Raw genomic sequence first — 19,979 nt, forward strand, 5'->3', positions numbered from 1 at the left:
AATAATATTAAAAATCATTTAGTGCACGAATCCGTCAAGTTTTCCCGAGCATAAGATATTCTTATCAACAGGTAACAATTATTTTTTAAATAAATAAAAAAAGTCTACAAAATAATTTAAATATTAGTATGAGAAAGATAATAAATAACTGCTTTTTACATGCAGATGTTGTATGCAGCCGTTGGGCGGCGCACTTTAAAAGCGCAAAGTCCTGCCTGTCTCCAAGACAACCGCTACGTGTGGAATGTTTCAGCTTGTGTATTTACACGATACGCTAGGAAGTCTGTCATATAATTAATTTGATTTATTATTCCCTTATTATTATTATTTAAAGAGAATGTTAATTTATGTATTTCCCTGCTAGTAAGTACAAATCACAACTTTATTTGAGTCTATTTCACATGTTGCTGACATCGAAATGAACGAATCCTACTACGCTGAAGGCAACGCTCATGAATATTAATTAGTCTATGCAACCGTTGCGTAGCAACCTTTCCGCAGCATCCAATCACTAACGTCATTAGTATTCATGAGCCCAGTCTTCACCATAGTAGTGTTCTCCGTCCATTCAGTGATGGCAACAAAGTGTCCGCTGCTTCGTGAGGACTAGTTAGGATGTGAGTCGTGACTGACGTTCAGTTTACTCAACAGAAGTTCTGGGATTTAAGTCACTCTCATCTCTCTGAAATGAAGCCGGGAAGAAAGAAAGACTGCTCTTCTGAGAACTTGCTATGAGACAGCCCGGGTCGCTTTTAAGAAAAGTTGAATTTATCAGAGATGTCCACCACTGTGTCCCCAAAAGTGCCCTCCGCCAGCACAGACTCAGCGGACCAGCGGACAATCGTCGTGGGTGCATGTAAGTAGGAATATTTTATGTTTTAATACAGAATAAGTAATGTATTTTACCAAGAATTCATGTTAAATGTCTTAATTGTGATAATAATGTCGCAACTTTTGATTTATTATTTAATTCTTGGGTAGAAAAATCACGTTTCTTGTTTTAGAAACAATATTATATAACTGTAAAATAGTTAAACTCTATAAAAACTTACCTTCTTAGTTCGTGTGTGTGTATATATATATATATATATATATATACATACATGACCCTGGACCACAAAACCAGTCATAAGTGTAAATTTCTCGAAAGTAAGATTTATACATCATCTGAAAAATAAATAAATAAGCTTTCTATTGATGTATGTACAACTATTTGAAAATCTGGATGGATCTGATGGTGCCAAAAATAATCCAAATATTGAGAAAATTGCCTTTAAAGTTGTCCAGATGAAGTTTGTAGCACTGCATATTACTAATCAAAAATTAAGCTTTAATATATTTATGGTAGGATATTTACAAAATATCTTCATGGAACATGATCTTTATTTAATATTCTAAAATTTTTGGCATAAAAGAAAAATCAATAAATGTGACCCATCCAATGTATTTTTGGCTATTGCTACAAATATGCCCGTGCAACATAAGACTGTTTTTTTTGGTCCAGGGTAACACACACACACACACACACACACAAAAACATATATATATATATATATATACACATATACATATATATATATATATATATATATATATATAAAGAGTTAATTTGCAAAAACAGATAAACTTTTTTACAATTTTCAAAAATCATGTTTTTTCATTGTGCATTTTAATTAATCTCAATCAAATTGCAGTTGAGTTATTTCGATTATGTAAATATTGCCAAAAAAAATACAGCTAACTAACACAATAAAACACAATAAAAACATGATAACAATAAAAAAACATGATTTTTTAAAAAGTAATAAAAAAAGGAGTTATCTGTTTTTGCAAATAAACTCTTCATGTAACCTAATAAAGCTTTTGAGCCATTGATTACATTTATTATGAAATGATGCATAATTAGACATAATTATGCATAAATTATGTTTGCCAAGATTTTAAAGACAAAATTTAAGCATGCTTCAATGTTTACAATTAGCGTTGCACAGCAATATGATTGTTGTAATAATTACAATTCTAATATTTTACACTACTTTTAATTGAAAACCAGCTAAAGTGTCTTTGAAAGCATAGGTAACAAACTGATTGATGTGCATTGTCTCTGGTCTTTTTCAGTCTGTTGTCTGGTGTTTTTCTTTATGATCGTGGTGCTGCTGTTGATACTGTACCGGAAGATTCCTCTGTGCTGCAAAATGAGGGTTTATCAGGAATCTCGTAGTGACATGGTAAGACTTCAGAGGAAAGTTTCACTGCTACACTTTCATACTTCAAGGATTTCGGTTCTTAGTCAGGTTTTATTAACTATCAACACAGCCTCAGATGTTTCTTCTAAAAAGCTAAGGAGAAAGACACAAATGAGACAACTGCTGACATAGAAAATCATTGTGACTCGTGCAGTTTGGTCTTTGAGCAATGAGAAAAGCTTAAGTTCATTTAGTTTAGAGACATTGTTGAACGCAAGTCCTCTAAATCTTCATCTCATTACTGCCTGTGAAGGAGAGAGATGCCGTTTGTGATTTTCCTTTCTATAAAATGAAATTTTATGCTGTTTACAAAGTAATATTGGACAGTTAATTGTTACAATTGTCCTTCACTTTTTAAAACTGTACCTTAAGTGTTGTGAAACATTGTTATGAAATTGTACACTTTTATTTCATTAATAAATTATCTGCAAGTTATATAAAAATACGCTTTTAAGATTTGAGGTGCACATTCAGTGCAATTACGTGCAGTTTTCCCTACAAAGGTGGAGAAAAGTGTCAAATGCAGTTAAAGAGTTACATGCGACCTGGTTTGATAATTTTGCAAATGAAGAACGTCCCCTACTGTTTGAGTTATCAATGTTTGGTGCACTTACACACAAACAGAGATTACATATTATCTTTTTTCCTAACTGTGGTAAACTTTCAAGAGCTTCATCATGTGCTGTGCCAAATACTGTGACTCAGCACACGGGGAGGTTGTGTTGTTAACGTCAGCTGTGATCGTAATCAAAATAATAGATCTTAAGCAACATAAGCAAGAAGTCAAAACTTCAAAGATGTAACTGTTGAGTTTTGAGGATAAAGGCATAATCATTTTAGATGTTTAAGAAATCATATAGACTTTAAGAAAAGAAACAGCATCTGACATCTAAAACTGAATGAAGAGCACAAACTCAGATTCACGTGTGTCACTGTGAGTTGTCTGAAATATCTAAACATACAGTTCTGTTAGAGATGAGTACAAACAGTGTGACTGTTACCCTGACTATGACAGTTACAAAGTTACACAGTAATCAGATATTAAACTGGAGTGGAGGAGTAAAAAGCGAAGATGTCTGCCCTTGGAAACGTTCACATACTTTTTAAAAAAGGACCTATGGAAGTAATACACTTTAAAAGAATATACTTGCGATTAAATGAAAATCTGCTGCACTTTGGCTTTAGAGTACTTTGTAACACTTTACAGTGAGGTGTCATTTGTTAACATTAGTTTATGTATTCACTAACACAAACAATGAACAATACATTTATTACAGCATATATTCATCTTTGTTAGTTAATAAAAATACAGTTGTTCATTGTTTGTTCATGTTAGTTGACAGTGCATTAACCAATGTTATCAAACGCAACTTGTGATTTTAAAGATGCATTAGTAAATGCTAAAATCAACTTTAACTAAGATTAATAAATGCCGTAGAAGTATTGTTCATTCTTAGTTCATGTTAACTAATGTTAACTAATGAATTATATTGTAAAGTGTTACAAAGTACTTTTTGACTCACTTGGGTAGAACTTTAAATATGCTTACGTAATTTCACTTTTTATGAATATTATTAAAAAGTAATTATTTAAACCTTTAAATTGGTCATTTTAAACATTGCAACTTTTTTTTAAAAAGGTTATTGAAAGTAAGTTAAGAAACACGACAGACATGAAAGTGTCTCTCTTTAAATGTTCACTTAAAGGAGAACTCACCCCCTTGTCATCCAAGATGTTCATGTCTTTCTTTCTTCAGTCATAAAAATTATGTTTTTTGAGGGAAACATTTCAGGATTTTTCTCCATATAGTGACTTCTATGGTGCCCCAAGTTTGAACTTACAAAATGCAGTTTAAATGTGGCTTCAAACGATCCCAAATGCGGTTGTAAACAATTCCAGCCAAAGAAGAAGGGTCTTATCTAGTGTAACAATCCTCTTTTTTCATAAAAATAATAGAGTTTATATACTTTTTAATGTCAAACGCTTGTCTTGTCTTTGCCTAGACAGTTAGGGTATGTCGAAAAAGTCCCATCTCATGTTCTCCCTCAACTTCAAAATCGTCCTATATCACTGTTTTACCTTTTTTGTTAAGGGTGTTTGATCTTCTTTGCATGTTCACTTTGCAAAGACTGCAGTACTTCTGCAGCGATGTAGGATGATTTTGAAATGATTTTTGAAGTTGAGGGAGAAAATACGATTGGAGTTTTTCGACATACAACTGTCTTGAGCCAGAATACACAGAGTTCAGGGAGAGCAAGACAAGATGAGCATTTGAGATTAAAAAGTATTTAAACTGTATTTTTTTAAATTAAAATAACCAATTGTTTCGGTAGATAAGACCCTTCTTCCTCAGCTGGGATCATTTACAACCGCATTTGGGATCGTTTGAAGCCACATTTAAACTGCATTTTGGAAGTTAAAACTCGGGGCACCATATCAGTCCATTATATGGAAAAAAATGCTAAACTGTTTTGCTCAAACAACATAATTTCTTTATGACTGAAGAAAGAAAGACATGAACATCTTGGATGACAAGGGGGTGAGTACATTATCTGTATTTTATTTTTTTTTTTTTTTTGTTCTGGAAGTGGACTTCTCCTTTAAGTGGTTCTTATTTATTAGTATATTATCTGCAAGTAGTGTTGGGCAAGTTCCTCATAAAAAAGTAATTAATTACTAGCTAATAACTATATATTCAACCATGTAATTACTCACTGTGTAATCAGCAGTAATTGCTTTCTCTGAAAATAATTTCATTACTTATTACAAATTACTTTCTAAATCCCATATCACCCTTATTGAACAACAGACATGAAACTTAAAATAAATAATATAAAATTTGCATAAATTATTCTTGAACTGACCAAAGTATTTGAAGGGAGATGGTTACATTGTCTATACAGTATTTAATGTAATTACATCAGAAGTAACAACTGTTACTTCTGTAACGTAAGGGATTTCTGTCAATGACAGAAATCCTTTACGTTACTCTTTTAAAGGGAAAAGTAATTCAATTACAATAATTATTAATTAGTAATGCATTACACTCAATACTCTCAATACACTCAATAAATATATACTTTCATGATTAGAAGACATTACAAATGTCCATTCAGTGCAATAAATTGTTGGAGAAATAATTTAGCTAAAACATTGCTATTTTATGATTCAAGAAACTTTGTTCTCTGTTATCTTAATTTGTAATATCAATTCGCCTTAGATATTTCTTTTAAAATTCCTTTGGAGAAATTAAAATAGAAACTCATTCAGACTGACAGTATATGTTGATAGCAGAGCTCTAATAATTTGATCTAGAATAAATTTGATTAATTTATGTTAAAAATTCTGATATGATATCTGGGGAAATTTGAGCACAGCTTGAGATATTGGTGGGATCTTTTGTAGCAGAGAAGTGTGAAATCAACTGATTGGATTTAAATGTGTTAAACAGGTTTTCAACGTTTAAAACAGTTAGGTAACACTTTACAAAAAGGTTCATTAGTTAAGATTAGCTAACTACATTAGTTAACATGAACTAAGAATGAACAATATTTCTATGGAGCATTTGTTAATCTTAGTTAATGTTAATTTCAGCATTTACTAATGCATTATTAAAATCACAAGCTGTGTTTGTTAACATTAGTTAATGCACTGTGAACGAATATAAACAACTGTATTTTTATTAACTAACATTAACAAAGATTAATAAATACTGTAATAAATGTGTTGTTCATTGTTTAATACATTAACTTTATGTGGAGTATTTCTTTATTGCACAATGCACTTTTTTTTTTATATTAATCCTAAAATGTGTTTTAATGTCACTACTTATAAGGATTGTATGATCTCTGTTTCACATCAGTCTTTAAATCAAGATATATCAAGTGTACCTGAAGTATACTTGCAATAGTTGCACTTTAACACAATCAAATATACTTCAGTATATCTTTAGATGGACTTCAGCACTACTTCCGCACAATTAAAGTGCATGAAGTACAAAATTAGTTGTTTTAATTTAGCATACTTTAATTATACCAGTTTTGCATACTTGCACAATAGTACAATTGCAGGGTGTTTTTATTAAACAATACATTTTAGTAAATATTTTTTCACTAGGGTAGGCAAAATATAAACACACACTCACACACACACACACACACACACATAAATGGATAGTTTACATTTTCAAAAACAGCACAATTTTTGACCAGTCAGGTCTTTACTAAGCACAGTGGCAGAGAATTTCTCCTTTAAGGTGTCCAGTCCTCAGGATGTTAGTCGTGAAAGCAGATGTTAGATTAGCGCCGCGTTTATCTGCTGTGTTTTGGTCGTCAAGCAGATCCCTCACACTTATTGACTTACCCTAAAGTCATACCTCATCCTCTGCATTTCCTTTTCCTGTTCACTTTCAACCCTAACCGTTCCCCCCGAGAGCACTTTAACCTTATCTTAGCAACACAGGGAAACTGCCTCCACATTCTTCCTCCCACAAAGAGGAAATGCAAAAACATGTCTGCTAGTTAAACTGTGGTGAAGATAGATGTGAAGTACTGGTTAAACGAGGCACAGAAGAGATCTGTGATGAAATCACTTTTCTCTTTGACCACACAAATGATCACACAATGACGTTTTAGAAGTGACCGCCATATTTAAATCAAGCAGATTTTAGATCAACCCTGATCAAACACACCTGAAGCATGTTCACGCCAGTACGCTGATAATAGGGGTGTGACAAGACACTTATCCCATGAGACGAGACACGAGACTGTGTTCACGAAAACGAGACAAGACGAGATTTTTAAACTTTTCTTAAGAAATCCTTAATGATGAAATATATAAGGAAAATAGTCTTTTATTCAACTGAAAAAGACAAAATGCAAAAAAAAATATAGGTGCATTTTAATCTTTATGAAATTAAACTTCCATTTTAATGAATTATATGCAGTAATAAACAACATTTAAACAAGAGCTTCATGATTCTGGATAAACTGAGAATCCCAGTTGTTTTCAACAAATTGGAGACCATGATTCTGGAGAAAAAAAAAATTGAAAACTAAACAAAATAGCATAGTGGTTCTGACAAACTGTTCTTTGCTTACGTCTTTTAAAAACATATATTTATTTAAACAAAATTAAAAAAAAACAAAAAAAAAAACATTCAATGAAGGAGTCAGTGTCTGACTTCTTTAAGACTTGTTTAACTATTGAAATCTCCTGAATGAATGATTCAATGACACACTTTTTTTAAACGGCCAGTTGTCGCCACCTCCTGGCGGAAGAGGAAGGTCTTACGGGTTTGGAACTACATGAGGCTGAGCAATTAATGACTGAATTTATGTCCCAGACAAACTCTGTAGGACCATTTAGCCACTTGTTAGCAACTGCCTTTTTCAAGACAAGTAAAAGCTTTAAAAAAAGTGGATATTACTGATGTAATTTATGTCGTAGAATAAAATGTGAACATTTTTGGGTCAAGAGGGTGTCAGAGTGTACAATATATTTTCTTCTACACTTGCCATCGAAGCCATAGATGAACCAATTTTTGGTTCCACAAAGAACCATTCAGTCAAAGGTTCTTTAAAGATCCATCTCTTTCTTACCTTTTAATAATCTGAAGAACCTTCTTTCACCACAAAGAACCTTTTGTAAAACAGAAAAGTTCTTCAGATGTTCAAGGTTCTTTATGGAACCATTTAGACAAAAAGGGTTCTTCTATGACATCATGAAGCACCTTTATTTTTAAGAGTGTATAGCGAAACACTTGTTCTGTTTGGATGCATTTAAATTCACAGTAGGGATGCTTTCCTGTTAGGTATCACAAATGTGCACTTAAATAAGCAAACAGAAAGCAGTTTAAGTTGTTTACGTGCAGGGAGAAATCAAGGAAGTAGACAAAAATTTAGCTGTGTTGATCTGTATGTTCTAAAGCTGTTTATGATCTTATGCCGATAATGGAAAAAGGTTTATGACCACACACATTGTCAGCTTATTAAGCATAATCAGTTTAAGAACGTGCATGTAAACACATTGAAGGCTTTATGTGAAGATAGATCTCCAGGAGCAAGGTAGAGAACCTGTCTTAAAATGATCATTCGATGTACTGCATGTACAGTATTATACAGCCATGAAATTGTTTAGCACAGCAATGTTTTTGCATCACAAGGCTGTAAACAAACAACATCCACCAATAGTTTTACTCAAAGTCATTTTAACAAGTAATGGGATGTATTGTCAGATTTTTGCTCTTTAAAGTAAGAAAGTAGCAACATTGCTTTTCTTCCAAGACATTGGTTGTTGATTGGATGGAGGCAGATCTGAATGCGAGCTTGTGAGGAGTTTAGGTGGACTAAATGACTGCAGAAGCCTATTAGGATTTTCCTTGTGGATAATTATTTAAAAAAAGGCTCTTTATTAGCATCTGTGGGTCCATGAAGGACAGTTTTGCCAACTCAACGGTTTTCCCACGGAATTGGGCTACTTTAACACTGTTGCCGTGGGTTGTTTTTCATGTCCGTGAATTGAAGCGACCCCAATAATGTGATATTTAGCCCCTGGAATCTGAATTTTACCAGGGGAACCCCACCAAAAAATGTGTATTCTACCCCTCAGAATGCGATTTTTACCAGGGGATCCCCTCGAAATGACTGGGCTAGTTTTAAGTAAAAATTGGGGGGGTTTGATGTGCAAACCTGGCAACCCTGATGAAAAACCTGGGAATCCTTCCATGGAACCTTTCCATTCCACAACAGGCTCTTTAGGATATTTCAATGTTCATAAAGAAAAACTATATTTTTAAAGGATCACTTCACTTCCAAAATTAAAATTTCCTGATAATTAACTCACCCCCACATCATTCAAGATGTTTATGTCTTTCTTTCTTCAGTCGAAAAGAAATGAAGGTTTTTGAGGAAAACATTCCAGATTTTTCTCCATAGTGGACTTCAATGGGGGTCCAAAGAAGATCCAAATTGCAGTTTCAATGCAGCTTCAAAGGGCTCTACACGATCCCACCTGAAAAATAAGGGTCTTATCTAGCTAAACAATTGGTCATTTTCTTAAAAAAAATACAAATTTATGTACTTTATGTCATTGGAACCACAAATGCTCAGCTTGCACTAGCCTGATCTCACTCCTTACGTGGACATACACGCATGACGTAGGAGGAAGTACAGACTAAGTGTTTACAAAGTGAACGTGCAAAGAAGGTCAAACGCCCTTTACAAAAAAGATAGTGGAAGATGAGCATTTGTGGATAAAAAAGTAAATAAATTGTATTTTTTTTTTTTTTTTAAGAAAATGACTAATCGTTTCGCCAGATAAGACCTTTATTCCTTGGCTGGGATTGTGTAGATGTCTTTGAAGCTGCACTGAAAGGACCTTCAACTCGTTGTTTTCCATTAAAGTGCACTATATGGAGAAAAATCCTGGAACGTATTCCTCAAAACCCTTAATTTCTTTTCAACTGAAGAAAAAAAAGACATGAACATCTTGCATGCCGTGGCGTTTAATAACACACAATACAAGTTCTACAACACAACAGCCCAATGCAAGCTAAACTCTTTCATTAACTCTTAAGGAAACTTCATTCATTTTGAGAGATACACATCCTCTTCCTGAGGTGTCTTCGCCATCCGATCGTTAGGTCCTGTGTTTTGGTGGGGGATCAGAGGAGACAAAGGTTTTACTTTAGGTCAGGCACTGAAAAAGGCACGCTGCTGAAGAGGTCCTCCCCCGACTTCAGGACTGATTTTACACGCTTTTGCTTTTTCACACTGCCTGAATCAGAGGAGCAAACAAAAGAACGTCTCTCTTTTTTTAGGGGGTCTTCGAGACTGTTGAAAGTCCAAACCAGCGAGGGAAGGTGACCCCTGACCTCACATTTACTAAACGTGTCTCTCAGAGTCCCAAATGGGAGGGGTGGTGGGAAAGGTCAAAATACGTCACTGTGAGTGATGTCAGAGCTGTCAGGAACCCTGCCTTGTGTCCAAATCCTCACCAGTGCCACAGATTAGGTTCCAAGCTTCGTTTAGGGATGATATTTGCCTACTAGAATTGATTGTCAGGAGCATTTTTTAACCTTTCAGAGGACACTTTTAATTATTCTTCAAGTGGGGTAATAAAAACTACTATGGCTGTTTATTATAAAATTACATTTTTATTAATGTATATAGTAAAAGTATGATCCCCTGTGAAAAAGAAGTACACTTTAGTATTATTACAAACACAATATACTTTAAAAGTGTGTGTGTGTGTATATATATATATATATATATATATTTTTTTTTTTTTTTGCCGTTTTGCCGCTTGACATGGCATTTTGCCTCGAGCCCTGGTTATAAGCCTTCCTCTGCATGTTTTGGCCACCTAGTGCTCTGACATCTGACTTGTAGCACTGTGCGGGTGACATGTGGGCCTATAAATCGGAGTGCACTCGTTTACTAGTACCTGCCACAGAAACAAGGGTGCAAAACAGTGGCAGACCTTTAAAACGCCAGTGTGGGGTTTGTTACTCAGGGCCCTGATGACGCAGTAAGACGCTGTATTGTCCTGGGACACAAAGGCTTCTATTTAGGTGTGGGGTAATCACAGAGTGTCCGGCTGGGCTGGAGGAATTCCTCGGCCTCACGCGGGTCCGCCTGCCTAATCTAGTCGTGGATGGGAGGGGAGGCCGTTGAGGAAGTTGCTTGGTGGTCCTTCTCTTTAGCCACATAATTTACGACCATCCAGAGGTCTGGCTCTAACATTGCAGATGTAGGAAGAGGAGGAGAGACATTACAGAAACAAAGAAGAGGGTGTGAGACTTTAAATTATGACTGGTGATGGTTTGACATGTAGTCAATATGAAAACATTGTAACTACTATGCTGGTGGTTTAGTTATGGAAAGGACAATAAAGCACAATTGAAAACTGAACTGAATATCATTACCGTAAATATTAATAATGACTGGATGATTTTGAGCTCCATCTTTTCACACTGAGGACAACTGAGGGACTCATATGCAACTATTACAGAAGGTTCAAATGCTCACTGATGCTCAAGAAGGAAACACAATTCATTAAGAGCTGGGGGTGAAGACGTTTTGAATTTAAAGATCACGGTAAATTAAAATGATTTTGTCTTCTGGAAAACGTAAGTATCTTTAGCTTCTGAAGGGCAGTACTTAATGAAAAAGAATATGATTTAGGCCAAATAGGCCATTCTGTTCAAAAGTTTTCACCCCCCAACTCTTAATGCATTGTTTTTCCTTCTGAAGCATCAGTGAGTGTTTGAACCTTCTGTAATAGTTGTATATGAGTCCCTTAGTTGTCCTCAGTGTGAAAAGATGAATCTCAAAGTCATACAGTCATTGTTGGAAAGGGTTCAAATACAGAAAAATGCAGAAAAATCTAAGAATTTGTGGGACCTGAAGGATTTTTCTAAAGAACAGAGAGCAGTTTAACTGTTCAGGGAAAACAAGGGGCTCAGAAACTATCACTAAAAAGAAAAAAACCCAAAACACCATGGATCATTCAGGTAACAACAAAGTATTAAGAATCAAGTGTATGTAAACTTTTGAACAGAGTCATTTTAATAAATTCAACTATTATTTTCTCTTGTGGACTAAACATCTTTTATGTGAAATATCTTATTCAGGTCAGTACTAAATAAAAAATAACATGCATTTTGTATGATCCCTCTTATTTTGGTAAAACAATATATATTTTACATTGTATATAATGTTCAAAAGGGTGGGGTTCAGTAAGAACACATTAAAATGATCAAACATGACAGTAAAGACATTCATAATGTTACAAAAGATTATATTTCAAATAAATGCTGTTCATTCAGCTTTCTATTCATCAAAGAATAGAAAAAAATGGAATTGTTTCCAAAAAAATATTAAGCAGCACAACGGTTTTCAACATTGATATTAACAAGAAATGTTTTCAAGCAGCAAATCAGTATATTAGAATGATTTCTGAAGGATCATGTGACACTGAAGCCTGGAGTAATGATGCTGAAAATTCAGCTTTGCATCACAGGAATAAATTACATTTTAAAATCCATTCAAACAGAAAAAAAATATTTAAAATTGCAATAATATTTCACAATATTACTGTTTTTTTGTTTTTTGTTTTTTGTTTTTTGCTCAAATAAATGCAGTCTTGGTGAGACTTCTTTCAAAAACATTTTCAAAAAAATTCAGAAATGTTATATTAACGGAAATTTGTTATTTCTTGACTGAACAGGAATCTCCTCCTCAGTACTACAACAGCAGACAGACGCTAGTTGGTTCATCTGATGCTGAGCAAACACATGACACCGGTCTGGATAATGTGAATGCACAGGTAAGAGCTTTTCAGTAAAAATATGAATGAATCTATATCCTTCCGCACAGTTTACACATTAATTTACTCACCTTCATGTCGTTAGAAGCCTGTATGATCACTTTTCTTCTATGTATTTTCTGAAAAAAAAAAATGAATACAGGTTTGGAATAACATGAGGGTGAAATTATCTAGAAACAGAGCCTATAAATTCAGCAATTTCAGTTCCTCATTTGGATATATCATGTATTCATATTTTGTTTCTTCTTGTGCTTCTCAGTCGGGCTCGTTGTTCCTCATTGGTGTGCCTAGCAGCTATTACCTTTCCTCACTGGAGCCTCCTCTTCCTCGTCTGCCCTCATACGAGAGCGTGCGCAAGAAAGACAGACAGCGGCAGATCCACATGATGATCGCCGACCGCTTCGGCCTGAACGGACCTGTTGTGACAGAGGTGACTCATACACTTTAATCATCTAAAAACATACACTTAAAGTTCACATCAGTCTAACCTGATCTCATGATAAAAACATACCTGTGGAAACATTTTCATAACTGTGTATAAAAAAACGATTAACGGGGTCATCGGATGCCCATTTTCCAAAGTTGATAGTCTTATTGAAAAGTCTATAATACACTCTGGTTAAAAATTCTCAATGGCTGTGTAAAACAACACCCTTTTTACCTTTTTACCTGACAAAATCAGCTCTGCAAAAATCATCTCATTCTGGTCGAGGCTGCCCTGCCCCTCTCTTCTCTCTGTGGAGAGACGAGCCTGTTTACTTTAGCCGTGTTTAGCTGCTAAACTTGCTAACTAGCACACTATTAGGAAAGGCGATCACAAAGATTCATAAAAATACTCTTATACTCTCTTCTGCTGAAAGTGAAGCTGGATCACGAATGATTTGCGCGAACATAGGCGGATATATGTAGATCGGGAGGTGTGTTCCCTTCACAAACAAACGTAATCCACTGCATCTTCAGCGGCTCAGATGTCGGGAGTAAATGATGACCACTATGTTCATTATTACATCCAGCAACACAACACCTCAATCGCTCAATCGGAGACATTCTTGTCTAACTTACATCCCTGCTCCGGCAACAAAACGAAGTGGGCGGACTGTGACAGCTGATCTGAGGTAAAACGCTCATGTCAATCAACTATCGTGGGAGCGGCCTTTGTGGGTGTGACGCCACAACGACAGGCATCTGAAAACGGCTCGATTTGAAAAAGGGGATATTATTTTTACAGATTAATTAAAAGCCACTGAATGGATTTTTATCATTATAGGGTAGATTTGTACATACACTGCCAACACACAGTAATGTTTAAACAACATGTAAAAGTAAACTTAGCATCCGATGACCCCTTTAAAAGTGTTGTTTTACCACCTCTAGTGTTCATTCTGTTGGAAACTGCAGTGATAAGTACTTATTTGTACGTATTTTGCGTCTCACGTTTTCGTCATGAGATCAGGGAACAACAGTCTGTCGACTACCTAAAGCTTACAAATGTCGCTTTACTAAAGCCCTGCTATAACAGTTTCGTCTCTTAGCAGCTGCAGTCTGACTGAATTAAATAACAATAGATTTTCAATATGAATGACCCACAATTTTCTGCTCCGTAACATGATCAAATGTGAGAAATGGATGCCATTCACTGCCACACAAGCAGACATCCCTCACCTGCGCTGTTGCCATGACGCACACATGCTGCGAGCATTTCAAGGCCCTTTGATGTTGACTTAGCGCCAGGAAAATGCATGAGTACACACGCTAATGGGAATTAATGCACATCAAACATAATAAAGCAGCCTATCTTTGCAAGGTAAACATTAGCCGAGAATACGGCTCATTGTCCGTCTGTCCTCTCCTTTACCCCCCCAGGTTTCAATGGGTGGATCGTTCACTCACAGGGGCCGTCCTTCACTCATTAACCCTATTATTGAGCTTAATTAGCTTGTTCTCCAGCTGAGGGACGCAGTTTTGTCTGTCCTAAAGTGGCCCTGTTTTTTTAGAAGGCTAAAGGGAGCTTGGAGCTTAAAGCTAAAGATAAAGAAGAACGTAGGAGAGATAAAATGGTGAGAGGAAGTTGCTGCAAGGTAGAAGCAGTGATATCGCCAACTAAATTTGTTTAAATAAATGTTGAGCTCTGTATTATGAATTAGCATGACGCAAAGGTCTTTATCTTTGGGAATGTACTCACCTGATATGCGTTAGGAAAGTGAAATAATAATAGAATTATGAGGAAACTAGATTTTTGTTTTCTACTGGATATTTTCTCAAGACATGACACTAGTGGACGATTGTCACTCCACTGTGTAAGGCCATAAGTGGTTGCTACAGTGTTGCTAGTGTGCTTAGTTTTGCTTACTGACTGTAGTTATGACTCAGGTCACTTCTTCAATAAAGTCTGGTTTACATCAAAAACAATTGTCACACAAGGTCACATTTACAGCGGGGGAAAAAATATTTGATCCCCTGCTGATTTTGTATGTTTGCCCACTGACAAAGAAACTATCAGTGTATAATTTTATTGGTAGGTTTATTTTAACAGACAGAATAACAAAAAAATCCAGAAAAAATGCAATTGATTTGCATTTTAATGAGTGAAATAAGTTTTTGATCCCCTATCAATCAGCAAGATTTCTGACTCCCAGGTGTCTTTTATACACTCTCTTAAAGGGAGTGCTCCTAATCTCAGCTTGTTACCTGTATAAAAGACACCTGTCCTCAGAAGCAGTCAATCAATCAGATTCCAAACTCTCCACCATAGCTAAGACCAAAGAGCTGTCCAGGGATCACAGGGAAAAGATTGTAGACCTACACAAGGCTGGAATGGGCTACAAGACCATCACCAAGCAGCTTGGTGTGAAGGTGACAACAGTTGGTGTGATTATTCGCAAATGGAAGAATAACTGTCAGCTGTAATCTCTCTCGGTTTGGGGCTCCATGCAAGATCTCACCTCGTGGAGTTCCAATGATCATGATCATGAGTCACCAAGAAAACAACTGGTAACACACTATCCTGTGAAGGACTGAAATCCTGCAGCGCCCGCAAGGTCCCCCTGCTCAAGAAAGCACATGTAAAGGCCCGTCTGAAGAAGCACGTAAAGGCCCAGTAAACATCTGAATGATTCAGAGGAGAACTGGGTGAAAGTGTTGTGGTCAGATGAGACCAAAATCAAGCTCTTTGGCATCAACTCAACTCGCTGTGTTTGGAGGAGAAGGAATGCTGCCTATAACCCAAAGAACACCATCCCCTCTGTCAAACATGGAGGTGGAAACATGCTTTGGAGGTGTTTTTCTGGCAAGGGGACAGAACAACTGCACCGCATCAAAGGGGCGATTGGGCCATGCACTGTCAAATCTTGGGTGAGAACCTCCTTCCCTCATTGAAAATGGGTCATGGATGGGTATTCCAGCATGAAAATGGCCCAAAACACAAAGCCAAGGCAACAAAGGAGTGGCTCATAAAGAAGCACATTAAGATCCTGGAGTGGCCTAGCCAGTCTCCAGACCTTAATCTCATAGAAAATCTGTGGAGGGAGATGAAGGTTCAAGTTGCCAAACGTCAGCCTTGAAACCTTAATGACTTGAAGAGGATCTGCAAAGAGGAGTGGGACAAAAACCTCCTTAGATATGTGCAAACCTGGTGGCCAACTACAAGAAATGTCTGACCTCTGTGATTGCCAACAAGGGTTTTGCCACCGAGTACTAAGTCATGTTTTGTGAAGGAGTCAAACACTTAATTCACTCATTAAAATGCAAATCAATATATAACTTTTTTGAAATGTGTTTTTCTGGATTTTTTGTTGTTGTTGTTATTCTGTCTCTCACTGTTAAAATAAAACTACCCTTAAAATTACAGACTGATCATTTCTTTGTCAGTGGGCAAACGTACAAAATTAGGAGGGGATTAAATAATTTCCCCCCTACTGTACCATTGTTAAAGGGATAGTTCACCCCAAATTGAAAATTACCCCATGATTTACTCACCCTCAAGCCATCTTAGGTTTATATGACTTTCTTCTTTCAAATGAATACAGAATACACTACCATACAATGGTAGTGAATGGCTGTTGAGATTTTGAAGTCCAATAAAGTGTATTCATCCATCATAAAAAGTATTCCACACGGCTCCAGGGTGTTAATAAAGGAAGCAAATCGATGTGTTTGTGTAAGAAAAATATTTACATATAAAACTTTATAAACCATAATCTCTAGCTTACACCAACTGTCACAAGAAAGTGGCGTTCCAGCAGATGACCTAGGCGAAAGTGGAAGTGATGAACACAAAGGAGAGAACAAAACAAAACACTGAATTAGAAGTACAAAATGAGGATTTTGAAAGAAAAATGTTAGAGGATTTCAATACAAGCCAAGAGGAGACTGTTTTTTCGTTGCTGTAAACTTGGTTCTCACGAGACTATGCCTACGTCCTACGTCATTCCACTGGAACGTCACTCTCTTGTGAGTGTGTGTACGACAGTTAGCAGAAGCTAGAGATTATGGTTTATAAAGTTTTAAATATGGATATTTTTCTTACACAAATACATCAGTACTTCAGAAGTAGTTTATTAACCCCCCAGAGTCGTGTGGAGTACTTTTTATGATGGATGGATCCACTTTATTGGACTTCAAAATTTCAACAGCCATTCATTGCCATTATAAGGCTTGGAAGAGGCAGGACATTTTTAATATAACTCTGATTGTATTTATATGAAAGAAGAAAGTCATATACACCTGGGCTTGAGGGTGAGTAAATCACTGGGTAATTTTCATTTTTGGGTGAACTATTGGTTTAGGTCATTTCAATAAGAATTTATTTCATGTGACTTTAAAGAAATAGTTCATCCATAAATGAAAATGTGCTGAAAATTTCCTCACCCTCAGGCCATCCAAGACATAGATGAGTTTGTTTCTTTAACAGATTTGGAGAAATGTAGCATCACATCACTTGCTCACCAATAGATCCTCTGCAGTAAATGGGTGCCGTCAGAATGAGAGTGCAAACAGCCGATAAAAACATCACAATAATCCACAAGTAATCCACACAACTCCAGTCAATCAATTACCATCTTCAGCAATGTGTTTCCAAGAATCAAATTCTTCATTAAAAGGTTTTTAACTTAAAACCATGGCTTCCAGCTAAAATATGAATTATGCACAGATCAAGCACTATTTACAAGCAAAAACATGTCCAAAACAGTTCAAAACAAATATTTGATCAGCTGTTTTGGACTCGACGGCACCCATTCATTGCAGAGGATCCATTAGTGAGCAAATGATGTAATGCTAAGTTTCTCTAAATCTGTTCCCATTAAGAAACAAACTCATCTACATCTTAGACAGCCTGAGGGAGAATCAAATTTCAGCAAATTTTCATTTAAGAGAATGAAGGAGTCCAGACACCACTAAAAATGACACACTATTTTTTTCCCTAGCTGATAAATAATAATAATAATAATCTCTTAATTCTAAATGTAATTCATTAAGTAAAAACTTTAAGTTAAGTTAAACTTCCAGTACTTTTGTACTTTTGGTTAAACACAAATTAAATGTGACATAAACAGAATGTATCTTGTACAAGCTGTTCATTGTGGTGTCACATGTGTGGTTTAAGTCAAGCTTTATCTTTGTTTTTCTTCACCACAGCCGCCTCCCACATATGAGGAGAGCATTCGTCAGTCCGTCCAGTCCATTGATGTCCCGTTTGACATCCTGGCACCCGAGGAGCCGCCACAAGCACCGGTTACAGTCTCTGAGGCCGACACAGATTTACCTGCATATGAAGATCTACCTCAAATCTCACAAGACTCACAAGATCCCAATAACACTGTTAATTAAAGCGCAAGAATGCAATCTATCCTCAGCGGGAAATGAACAGCTGTTGAGCTGTCGCTGTGCTGACAGCTGATTGCTCACCCTGATGAGCCCGGCCGGCGTGTGCGAGAATCTGCTGTGCTTGCAAAGGACACCAAAATAGGGTAGGACCTGACCTATGCAATAACTTGCACTAGCACAATACGAGAGGAGAAGGATGTTGCATCACCACTGGAAAAAAGGAGAAGAACAAGAATATGCAAGAATTTAAGTTCTGTCTGTTAAAAAATGACATGAAACCATGACTTTTCCAAGCCTAAAAAATGTAAAAGTTACATCACATTCCATGATATTATATTATTTTACATTAGCAGAGAATCTGATTACATTTCAGAAGTGGAGAATGTTGATTTCATTTTGATTGTAAGCTATGACAACAAATGTTTTTTGAAATGACATCCATTTATGAATTGTTCACAATAACACTAGTGACATTTATTAACCATAAATAAAGTCTACTGTGATTTCAGGTTTAATTTTTCACAGAGATGGCCGGTTCATCTCATACCAAAATAGCAGCTGATGCACTGTATTGACCTATAAGCACAAAAAGGGACATTGAAGCCATGTTTTGGACATTACAGGGACATTTTTTTGCAGTTCTTTTATTACCATTTCATCATCATTATTTGCTTTTGTATGAGAGTATATCTTTTTGAAAAATTACTTTCTTTAGGTAGAACAAATTTTATCATTATTTTAGCAAGAGAGAATGGAAAGTAGTTTTAATTCAATGCAGATTTTAACCAAACTGGTAATTTTTTTTCAGTGTACATGTTCCTTGTCAAACCAAATGATGCCTTGCTGAAATTCCGTTTGTTGAATCTCTTTTTAAATTACAAATTATGAATGTGCTTGATTGTTTCACTGTGAATGTTAAATGTACAGTTTGTAAAAGTATTACTCGACTTCCGTTTTTCTTCTGTTTCATCACTAAATACAGTACGTAGGCTCAGAGCGAATGAGTTCAGATGTTTGCATGCACAAACAAAATTCAAATGAGTTTGAAGGTGTTTCATGAGTAACAAGTTTGAGGTCACAGGTGTTCTTATTTTCCTCTGAACACACGTTTGCATGTTTCAAAAGCTATGTGGGAAAGATTGTCCTTAGGGCACCAAAATTAAGCAAGGACAAGAGGTCATAGTAAACAGGGTCATAAATGAACTTTTCCATTAAGGGGCAATTGATTTTCAGGGGCATTTTTTTACATTTGTGAGAGCAATTTTTATAATCACCGTATTATATGAAAACCATACTGTGTTGTCTTTAAATACTTACATTTATTCAACTATTTTAATCAATATTTTAAACTTGTCAATACCAACAGACTGTTTAAAACTGCAGGCTATTTAAAAACAGGAGCTTATAGGGGTTGCTACATTATGACAAAAATCATTATTGTAGTTTATTGCTTATATCAATATAGAAAACAATATAAAAACGTTTTTGTTTTGTGTCTACACTTTGGTCACATTCTCTCTTCACAGAGAAACTTGTCGGTTCAAGTTAGTCTAGTCTAGCACAAATGATGCAAACACGCCG

General features: G+C 35.8%; 1 protein-coding gene across 1 annotated transcript; it reads left to right on the plus strand.

The window, feature by feature from the left end:
- Window positions 1-574: 574 nt before the first annotated feature.
- On the plus strand, window positions 575-19,381 carry si:ch73-364h19.1 (uncharacterized). Its single transcript, XM_051098364.1, has 5 exons — window positions 575-856; window positions 2,119-2,228; window positions 12,477-12,575; window positions 12,835-13,005; window positions 18,210-19,381. Exons 1-5 carry the CDS (start codon window positions 778-780, stop codon window positions 18,399-18,401), a joined length of 651 nt encoding a protein of 216 aa, XP_050954321.1. The 5' UTR covers window positions 575-777; the 3' UTR covers window positions 18,402-19,381.
- Window positions 19,382-19,979: the final 598 nt, after the last annotated feature.

The sequence above is a fragment of the Labeo rohita genome, chromosome 3, assembly GCF_022985175.1.
Source record: "Labeo rohita strain BAU-BD-2019 chromosome 3, IGBB_LRoh.1.0, whole genome shotgun sequence".
Lineage (NCBI taxonomy): Eukaryota > Metazoa > Chordata > Actinopteri > Cypriniformes > Cyprinidae > Labeo > Labeo rohita.